The sequence below is a fragment of the Oncorhynchus mykiss genome, chromosome 9 (assembly GCF_013265735.2).
Source record: "Oncorhynchus mykiss isolate Arlee chromosome 9, USDA_OmykA_1.1, whole genome shotgun sequence".
Lineage (NCBI taxonomy): Eukaryota > Metazoa > Chordata > Actinopteri > Salmoniformes > Salmonidae > Oncorhynchus > Oncorhynchus mykiss.
In genome coordinates, this window is record NC_048573.1 from 37,156,483 (window position 1) to 37,167,530 (window position 11,048).

General features: G+C 45.9%; 1 protein-coding gene across 1 annotated transcript in view; it reads left to right on the top strand.

Moving 5' to 3' along the window:
• nup210 (nucleoporin 210) overlaps positions 1 to 9,523 on the top strand; it is a 63,367-nt gene extending 53,844 nt beyond the window's left edge. Inside the window, exons 32-39 of the mRNA XM_021615545.2 lie at positions 1,588 to 1,808; positions 2,375 to 2,511; positions 3,905 to 4,166; positions 4,957 to 5,207; positions 5,394 to 5,598; positions 6,025 to 6,144; positions 6,348 to 6,422; positions 6,740 to 9,523. Coding sequence (XP_021471220.2) covers positions 1,588 to 1,808; positions 2,375 to 2,511; positions 3,905 to 4,166; positions 4,957 to 5,207; positions 5,394 to 5,598; positions 6,025 to 6,144; positions 6,348 to 6,422; positions 6,740 to 6,846 — 1,378 coding nt within the window. The 3' untranslated portion in view covers positions 6,847 to 9,523. The remainder of the gene's footprint in view (positions 1 to 1,587; positions 1,809 to 2,374; positions 2,512 to 3,904; positions 4,167 to 4,956; positions 5,208 to 5,393; positions 5,599 to 6,024; positions 6,145 to 6,347; positions 6,423 to 6,739) is intronic.
• Positions 9,524 to 11,048: the final 1,525 nt, after the last annotated feature.

Consider the following 11,048-nt stretch of genomic DNA (forward strand, 5'->3'; position numbering starts at 1 on the left):
GTGGAAAAAGTTTGGAACCACCAAGACTCTTCTTAGAGCTGCCCCCCCCCAGCCAAACAGAGCAATCGGTGGAGTAGGGCCTTGGACCAAGAACCCAATGGTCAGAGCTCTATAGTTCCTTTGTGGAGATGGGAGAACCTTCCAGAAGCACAACCAATCTCTGCAGTGCTCCACCAATCAGGCCTTTCTGGTAGAGTGGCCAGACGAAAGCCAGTCCTCAGTAAAAGGCACATGACAGCCCGCTTTGAGTTTGCCAAAAGGCACATAAAGACTCAGACCATGAGAATCAAGATTCTCTGGTCTGATGAAACCAAGATTGAACTCTGGCCTGAATGCCAACTGTCATGTCTGGAGGAAACCTGGCACCATCCCTAGGATGAAGGATGGTGGTGGCAGCATCATGCTTTGGGGATGTTTTTCAGCGGCAGGGACTGGAAGACTAGTCAGGATCAATGGAAAGATGAACGGAGCAAAGTACAGTGATCCTTGATGATATCCTGCTCCAAAGCGCTCATGACCTCCTACTGAAGCGAAGGTTAACGGGACAAAGACCCTAAGCACACAGCCAAGACAACGCAGGAGTGGCTTCGGGACAAGTCTCTGAATGTCCTGGAGTGGCCAGCCAGAGCCCGGACTTGAACCCGATCAAACATCTCTGGAGAGACCTGAAAATATCTGTGCAACAACACTCCCCTATCCAACCTGACAGAGCTTGAGAGTATCTGCAGAGAAGAATGGGAGAAACTCCCCAAATACAGGTGTGCCAAGCTTGTAGCATCATACCCAAGGCAACTCTACGCTATAATCGCTGCCAAAGATGCTTCAACAAAGTTCTGAGTAAAGAGTCTGAATATTCAGTTTATTGTTAACAAATTAGCAAACATTTCAGAACCTGTTTTTGCTTTGACATTATGGGGTACTGTGTGTAGATTGAGGGGGTGGGGGGTTGCGTAAGGATCTGAGTACTTTCCGAAGGCACTTTATATTGGCACGTACAAGATAGACTTGACATTGAAATATGTAGAAGTGAAAGCACTGGTTTTCTGCTGTGTTTTGCTGTTAGAGTGCCACATAAAGTGTGCGTATGTGTGAAAGTTGCACAGCCCAAGTCTGTTTATCCGGATGCTACAGCAGTACAACTACAGTTAATGAGTGCACCATGGCAGGGTATTAAGCCAGCAGGTCTCTCCCAAGGTACCCAACATTAATTTAGACTGCTTTTCGTTCCTCCCCATTCAGAGTGAGTAGTTTCCACCTGAGTGAGCTAAATTAATGGGAGTGTGTGAAGAAGGGAGACTGCACTGCTCAGCCTGGCTAGGGATTCCCTCATTGGCCTGCACAATAAATTGATTCCATTACTTTATCAAGGTGCTGCCAGACTACTTTAGGAGAGACCTGTCCAAATAAGAGTAAGGAAGGGGCTCATGGTGGGGTACTAAGGGGTTCTGAATGTGATTGGGCCACAGGCGAGTCACTTAGTCTTGTGCCCAGGCAGAGGTAGTTGATTACTGATTATGCAAGGACAGCCATTGGTTACTCATACCAACCTACTACATGTTGACCATTTCCTTTCCTGTCTGTCTGTAGGGATGACCTGGTGCAGATGGGCCGGGGCCCGGGTAACAACACCCTGACGGTGCGGACGGTCAACGTGGGCCTCACCCTGCTGGCCGTGTGGGACGAGGAGCAGGCAGGCATGGCTGACTACCTGGCGCTGCCCGTTCAGCACGCCATCCACCCCGAGGACGCCACAAGGCTGGTGGTGGGAGATGTGGTCTGCCTCAGCGCCCAACTCCTCAGCCCCCAAGGTGAGAGGTCAAAGAGGGGTTCATGTGGTGTTGTAAAATAACAGGTACGATGTCACTGGTTGTACTACCGAGGTGCATGAAATTGAGACGAGGCTTATCTGCAAAGATGTTCAGATGTTCCGAATTTTTTGGAGCAAAATGGATCTTTCGTTGGATTGATGCAGTTTCACATGGTTCTCTGGGATGTTGCATCTTTAATATGTGATATCAATGGAGGCTGGTGGGAGGAGCTATACGAGGATGGGCTCATTGGAATGGAATTGATGGAACGGTATCAAACACATGGAAACCACATTTCCTTTCTAGCCATTACAATGAGCCCATCCTCCTAAGGCTCCTCCCACCAGCCTCCACTGTGTGATATTGATATATTTTGCAATATCCTTGTTTGTTTTCATCTACTTCGGAATGGAGTAATTTTTCTGCAGATGATTTAAACATTACCATTGTCAGCCCTGCGGGAAGGAGTGTGAAGGAAAAGACAGTCTTACAGTAAATGATGTGTGAATATTCAAGATGAGTGTTGAACCAAGGGGAGTTTTTCAGCTCTACTCTTTTCTCTACAGGTGTCCCGGGTACCTGGAGCTCCTCATCCACTGGCGTGCTGCAGATAGACTCTAAAATGGGCGTGGCTGTGGCAAGAGATGCAGGCACCACCACTGTCTACTATGAGATCCCTGGGCTGCTGAAGACTTACAGAGAGGTACTGTAACGACAACCTTGCTACCAAAGAACATTTGTGTGTGAGAGATGGGATGAAAGTATGTTGTGCAACAACAAATGGTTTAATCATGATTATCCAAACAGTATATACCACTCCGGTTTGTAGAGAGGTGTACAACACTACCCACTGGGCACACACTTGTTGAATCAACGTTGTTTCCCTGTAATTTCACTGAAATGACGTTGAACCAACGTGGAATAGATGTTGAATTGACGTCTGAGGGGGTGCAGCAGTCTAAGGCAGTGCTAGAGGCGTCACTAGAGATCCGGTTTCGATCCCGAGCTGTGTCGCGGCCAGCCTCGACCGGGAGATCCATGAGGAGGCGCACAATTGGCCCAGCGTCGTCCGGGTTAGGTGAGGGTTTGGTGTTTCCGCCGACATATTGGTGCGTCTGACTTCCGGGTTAAGTGAGCAGTGTGTCAAGATGCAGTGCGGCTTGGCAGGATCGTGTTTTGGAGGACTCACGGCTCTCGACCTTCGCCTCTCCCGAGTCCATACGGGAGTTAACTGCAATGGGACAAGACTGTAACTACCAATGTGAACCCTAGAACAGACCTGAAGCCTTAAGGGAGAGTTCTACACAGTAAATATCTGACACTATAAAGATGCTTATAAGACCATCATCATGATCAGTACTAGATGATCATGGCTGTCTCAGTGTAATGTGTGTGACGGCCCTCCCCTCCCACCCCCTGCTGTGGGTCTGATGTCTCCACAAAGAGACACGCAGGCAGCATGGAGAAGATTCATTAGCCCAGCCTTCCTCTTTGAGATGGAGCTCTCTCTCTCTCTCTCTCTCTCTCTCTCTCTCTCTCTCTCTCTCTCTCTCTCTCTCTCTCTCTCTCACTCTCACTCTCACTCACTCTCTCTCTCTCTCAAAGAACATCTCTCACCGCCTCTTATGTCTGTCTCTTCCAGGCAGCTCCCTCTTTCCGGCTGCTACAGGCTTCTATGTGTTCCTGTGTTTACATATGAATCTTTCCCAATTAGCTGGGAGTGAGTGACTGAGGAGGATGAGTGTGGAGTGGATTAGATAGATGCTATCTGGATCAGTAGCTAACACTCCGACAGGAACAACACATCTTAAAGGAGAAGGCTCTGAATGGAGATGTTAACTGGTACCGTGTTGCTGTACTGAATACGGAAGTGAATAGGCCCAGCTGTTCACTTCAATTTGCACATACATAGGATTTAAATCACAGGACAGGTGAATGCAATGTGGAGGCTAGCTGGAATTCTTTTTACCAGTCCTCGTAACTTTTATATCAGTGCAGAGGAAGGAAAGTAGACAATGAGCTGAGACTACTTTACAGACTTGAGATTCACCCCAAGTAATACCAGTGTTATGGCTCACTGTGTTGGTTTGTGCCAGGTGGTGGTGGAGGGGGCCACCAGGACAGCGGTGATGGCTCACCCTGCAGCGGTGAGGGGGGACAGGGACACCAGGATACTGCTCACCACCAGAGAGACGGGAACCAACCTCATAGGCTCCTGCTCCTCTGCCCAGACCGCTTCCATCGCCCTGCTGCACCCAGAGACCTCCATCAGCTGCCATCTGAGCTTCACCAGCGACGCCGTCGAGTTCTCCGCCCATGACGTCTACCTCACACACATCAGCTTCGACCCCAGCACCGGTAAGACCTGTTCTCGGGCTCAGGGAAGATGAGGTGGTGAATGTTGGGCAGTATGTTTACTGAATGGTCTTTTCTCCAACCTTCAGTTTACTTGTGCATAATGGATTTGACCTTCACATCATGAATCACCCATTAGAAATGCTTGCAGCAGGAAGGATTTATTAAACCCACAGTGGGTCAGCTGGTGTGTGTGCGGTGCAGTGCACCAGGGGCTGCTCTGGCAAAGAGGGCAAGGAAGTTCTGTTTACAAGGGAATAATTTACTGAAGGCCATAAACGGTGTTGGGGTGATATATTCAGCAGAATGGGTCTAATTGTTTTGGGGAGTTTGGGGCTCCTCTCCTGCCCCAGCCCAGTGCAGACTTATGGTGGGGGGGGGGGGGGGGGGGGGGGGGGGGGGTGACTAATGGGCCTGTATGAATGTGAGATGACTCTGGAGTAGGGTTGGAGGGGAAGGTAAACCGACTAAACACCAGCACAGGTGGGGAAAGATTCTCCCTCCACTATTGCTACATAAGGGATGAGAATTTAGTGGGTTCTAATCATGTTTTAAATGGAATTCTCATGGCTATTGCGTTTGTGCCTTTTTAAATCATGTTCTAATGAAGAGGCTTTTAATGGGGAAATCATGTTTTAAGCATCTGGGACCATGTGGTTGTGGAAGACAAGCATAGTCTAAGAAGCATCCATAAACGTGAACAACTTGAAATAAGACCAATTTTGATGTCACCTTTCTTTTTAGAAACACCGACACCTAATGTTACCTCTCTACCTCCCGCTTTCCCTCCCAGGCTTCTACTCCTGCTCTCTGACCCTGCAGTCTCTGAGTGACCAGCAGACACGGGTGCTGAGCCTGTCCATGACCAGCCTGTTGGTGAGGGCTGGGGTGGAGGGCAGTGCCTTCTCTGGGGAGCAGGTCAGTGCCAGGCTGCCCGTGGAGACAGGCCTGTATTCTGACCAGACAGAGCTGCTGCTCAGCAACCTGCAGCCCGACGCAGAGCTCACTGTCTATGGCCCTACCGCAGCACTCGGCAGCCTGGAGGTATGTCTGTCTGTCAATCAATCAACTTTATTTGAAAGTGCCTTTTGACGTGGGTCTCATACTTTCCAGAAGCCGTTAAAAAGGGAAATGAATGATGAGGACAATGAGTGAAGTATAGCATTTGGCACTGGATGTCACTTCTCCATAAACCCCAGTGTTTCACCCACCATCACTCCTGTCCGTTAGGTGTCGTCCAGCTCTCCGTCCATCTCGGTCCAGGAGAGAGAAGTGTTCCACGGCTTCCCCAGTTACTCTAAGTACACGGTCAGTGTGGTGGACCCCCAGGCTGCAGCCTCAGCCTCCGTGTCCATAACCAGCTCATCCACTGGCCAGCTCCTCGTCATCCCAGTCACCCTCATCCACGTGACTGATCCCAGCACCACAATGCAAGGTCAGCCAGCCATCTCTGAGTGGGACAGGGTTGACGATATGGTAGATGTGATGATTCTGTGATGGTGCAGGATACAAGATATACTGTAAAAGGGGGATACTTTCAACACCCTTTTAATATTATTTGAGATAATTATAGCAGTGTTGGGACACTTTCCTTGAAAATATTCAGGTCAGTCGTTTTATCTGACCCTACATCCATAAAGCCATTTGTTGCTCAAGGGCTTGAGAAATGGAGCACGTTAGGATTTCACGGAAGTGTCAACTAGCACCACCCTATTGTCGTTGCAGTATCAAAACATTAAACTGTGATTTTTTTAATGTTAATTTTTCAACATTTGTACAAGGTAACGCGCTCATCACTGTTAGAAAGAAGCACTGAGCAGTGTCATGTCCTAGTCTCACCTGTCGCTTTTGTCTTCTCCAGCTGCTGCTTCCGTGGTTGCCATGGAGGGAACCCATTTCCTGCAGGCCTTCATAGACTCTTACCAGATGATGTTCTTCACCATCTTCGCGCTACTGGCTGGCACCGCCATCATCATCATCGGTGAGTAGCCACATCCCCAACTAAGATTTGTGTTTTTGCTGGAAAACTTCACCTTGTTAGCAGGTCCGTGTATGTGACTCAATATCATTTAAAGAACATGTGGGTTGGATAGTGAATGTTTGGATGATACTGCAAAGCTTCAGGGACCATGAAGACATTTTGACCATTCTAACAGGTAACATTAATGTTCTCTTCCTACCCAGTGTGCCATGCACTGTTCTCTCAGAGGGACTTAGCACCTCACCCAGCCTTCATTCAGAGGACACCGTCCCCTTCAGGTAGTTTACATTATTTCCACTTTTCACAAACTGAAATCAACAATAGTGTTGATTTCAGTTTGCCCCTTTCTAATAGTCTTTATACCTCTGCAACACAATTGAATTGAAGGAGGTAACTGCAGTACATTTATCTTATTTCAGCTGTGTTTGGAAAAATGTTTTTCTCATTTGCTTAGTAGACATTTGTTGAATAGCTGTTTGGAGACATTGATTAGAGCTGTTTATTGCTCATATACTCTGCACCATTGAGGGTGCTTGAGTTTCAGTACTGTTCCATTTGTTTAGCCTGCTGTGCCTCACTCCCACCTCTGATCCAGGTTTTGCCTCACCCGTCTCAAACTCCTTCACCAACAACATGACCTCCCCGGACACAAGGAGCAGCCACAAACTACGACTCTTCTCCCCAGACTACAACTCCCGGTAGGGATCCCTACAGTACCTACCCGAGCTTCTGACAACACCCCAGGCCTGAACTCTACATGGGATTGGGCAGTGGTGCCTTTGTCACTCAGAGGAGAATGGCAGAGAATCTTACTGCTTAATTCGGTCATATGTACAGTATTCAAAAGTATGTGAAGTTTGTTTTAAAAAGGGGCAAACTCTTACAAAGTTGCATTTTCATTTAGTCATGCATTGATGTCAATGGGAGACTAAGTGAATGTTTGACTTACATGGAAGTTATGATTTGCCCCAAAATGTGCCCTTCAATTAGGACTGAAAACAGACTTTAAGCAATATGAAGTCAACAGGGCTATCTTTGTGTGTGTGTGTGCGCGTGTTCTCAATTGGGTAAAAGTCGTCCTCTCCTCGACGACTCCTCTCCAACATGACTCGGGAAACCGATAAGTGGTCGCCATATGTAGGAGAGTGTAAATTTGTGAACTGAGAAGTTTGCTTGTCTCCTTGATACGCCACCTATCTGTTATCTATAACATGTCTGGCACAACCAGCAACATTTATTTTTACCACATGACACAACATATTTTGGTATTCCTCCTCTGCACATGTAATTTGCCTTTTGATGCGGAAGTGGAGAAGTCTCATTTCATACAAGCACATTTGTTTGCATGTTTCCTGGAGTACCTTTACCTTTGACCATTTTCAAAAAAAGAGGAGAGGATGGAGGAAAGGATGCTAGGAGTCAAGCAACACCAATTGAGAATCTCCCTGTGTGTATGTGAAGCACAGCCCAAACCATCCCTGCAACAAGATTTGTCGGTCACGGATTGGCCTGATCAGCCATCTCCGGACTCATGACCAGTCAGACCATGATGTGTGAATCATGGTGTGTGTTTTTGTGTGTGAAGCATGGTACATTAAACTAGTTTGCTTTTTTGTTTTTGTACTCTGTTTTCAGTATTTGTAGTTATACCGTGTTATGTTTGATTTCATACCAGTACTTAACTGTTGCAGCCTCTTAAAATGAACTAATTTATACTCCCATTTTGCTTTTCACATTTAATAGTTTTGCTTTTCAAAAATGTACTTCTAAGCTTGAAGATATGTGTTGTTGATCAAGAATTGTTGCTTTGAAACTCAGGAATTTGACAAACTACTCTCCTGGGTAGCCTAGTTGTCAGCAGCAAATGATAACATGAAGATACTGATTTCAGGTTATGTTTAAATGTTATTTGGGGGAAATGTAGCATATTGATTTTGTGAAGTATAACCACTGAATCCGTCCATTTTGTTAGTGTGCATATTAAGGACACATCACCTATGTTCAAAAGCAGGATATGGTCAGTCAGTGTGTTCACTTTGATGACATTCTTGTTTTGAAACTTGGTTGTATTTAACCATTTTTAAATGCTTTGGTCAGTACAGTGCTTATTGAGCCTAAAGACAGGCAGCTCTTCTGTCAATCACCAATGTGAAATAGTTTGGAAATGTGAACCATCTTTCAGTTTTTCATTATATACCGAACAAAAATATAAACGCAACATGCAACAATTTCAAAGATTCTACTGAGTTACAGTTCACGTCAGGAGAGCAGTCAATTGAAATAAATTCATTAGGCCCTTATCTATGGATTTCACATGACTGGGAATACAGACATGCATCTGTCGGTCAAAGATGCCTTACAAAAAATGGGCCTCACAAATGGGCCTCAGGATCTCGTCCCGGTATTTCTGTGCGCTCAAATTGCTATTGATAAAAGGCAGGTTATGCCTGCCCATACCGTAACCCCACCGCCACCATAGGCACTCTGTCCACAACGTTCACATCAGCAAACCGCTTGCCCACAAGAAGCCATACACGTGGTCTGTGGTTGTGAGGCCGGTCTTCTTTAAAATGATGTTGGAAGCAGTTTATGGTAGAGAAATTAACATTCAATTCTCTGGCAACAGCTCTGGTGGACATTCCTGCAGTCCGCATGCCAATTGCATGCTCCCTCAACTTGAGATATCTGTGGCATTGTGTTGCGTGACAACTGCACATTTTGAAGTGGCCTTTTATTGTCCCCAGCACACGGTGCACCTGTGTAACGATCATGCTGTTTAATCAGCGTCTTGATATGCCACACCTGTCAGGTGGATGGATTATCTTGGCAAAGGATACATGCTCACTAACAGGGATGTAAAACAAATTTGTGCACATTTTGAGAGAAAAGCTTTTTGTACATATGGAACATTTCTGGGATCTTTTATTTCAGCTCATGAAACATGGGACCAACCACTTTACATGTTGCGTTTATATATTTGTTCAGTGTACAATCCCTTCAGGATCTTAGAAACCGTTGTAAATTACCTATGTATTACGAGGCATATGTTCATGTACTGTATGTATGCGCCGAAGGCCTTGAAACGAGCTCTGATTAGTTATTATTGAGGCCTATTGAGACTGCACTGCAATTTTTGGAAGAATAATCACTATTTTGGTATTTGGAGAAAGAAAGCTGTGAAACTTTCAAGGTGATTTATGTTGAATGCTTTCAGTTTTAATGTGCAGACAGTCTATTCCCCTGCTTTCCTTGTGTTTTAAGCGTCTTGCCTTACTCATCTCTCAGCAGTGCTATGCAGCAAAATGGAAAAACTAGAATTACCGTCCGGCTTGAGTGTTTGTGAGATCATTGCTGAATAATAAACATTTAACTTTTCAAATGTCGTTGCCTCTATGAATAACTTGTGGTTATGGCTTCTTGTTTCTTGATTGGAACTTATTACACCCTGCAGGGAGAACGGAACACACATTCACATTGGAGTGAAAGGGGCGTGTCCTTGGCTAGAACAATCACATTGATTGGAACAGAGGCTACTGTATATTTAAGGCATCCAACAATTGCAGCACACCATTTTCTAAGCCTCTGTGGTAGAGTGCCGGGGAAAAATTAATAGCACATCCCTTCTTCCATGTGATACACAAGTTTGTCCCCCTTCATTTCCCTCCCGTGTTTGAGCTGTAGGAGCAGCGAACTGATTTCCCATCTGTCCCTAAGCCCAGTGATGGTGTCACACACCACGCTCCCCCCCCTCTGCCCTGCCACAGACAGAGGGGATGAAGGGAGTGTCATCATCCCAGGGTCTCTGGAGATGTGTTAAAGGTCTGAAATCGCTGATCAAACACCTCGTCCTCCTGCTTGCGTCAGTGGGTCTGGCCTAGTGGGACTCAGTCGGTTGCACACAGCTCATCTGTATGCCTGCTCTGGCACAGCGGATGCCAATAACTGCTCGGCAGCCTTAAGTGGGTGTGGAGAAGTGCATCATGGGAAGCAGGATGAGGTGAGCCAAATTGGCCAGCTGTGGCGCCCATGAATGAGTTCTTAAATCTGTGAGATGCTAATGTGTTATTTTAGTTGATAGCGTTACATTTACGTTGAGCGCTTGAATGTCACAGTCTGTACAGTACGCAGATTAATTAAGGTGCAGGTATACCAATTAAAATGGGAGTGGGACTGGAGGAAGAATCGATATGTAAACATACATGCATATACCTGCTCCAATGATTGGGATGTGCATTACCGGTCCTTGGTATTTGGCAAAATATTTAACTCGCTTGTAAACGGATGCTCTAAAGAAAGAGCCTCTGCCCTTGCTTGAATGTTGTGTGGCTGTTTGAAAAGAGAGCCAGTTGCTTGGCTCAGGCCATGGCAAAACACCGTGTGGTTCATGGGCGCATGTTAGAGCAAGACCTGCTTATACGGTAAATAGAGGAGAAAATAAAATACTAACACAAGGAATAAAATCCACAAGAATTAAGCTACATACAGGGCTAAGCAGTACCAGATCAATGTGCAGAGGTAGATATGTACATGAAGGCAGGGTAAAGCAACTAGGCATAAGGATAGATAATTAGAGTAAGAATAAATAACAGAGTAGCAGCAGCATATGATGAGTGTGAAAGTGTGGGTTTTGTGTGAGAGTGTCAGCGTAGTGTGTGTGTGTGTGAACACACGCACAATTGTTTTTAGTTGTATTGTTTGTATATCGTTGTATATAAAAATGTGTGTTACTGTCCTTGTCCATCAGTGTTTTGTTACTTTTTGTGGAACCCAAGAAGATGACGTTAGCTGCTGCTTCGGCAAAAGCTAACGGGGATCCAAATAAAAAACAGACAAAACAACAGCATAGAGTCCGTGCAGACAGTCTGTAACCATTTAATTAACCATTTAGCAGTCTTACGGATTGG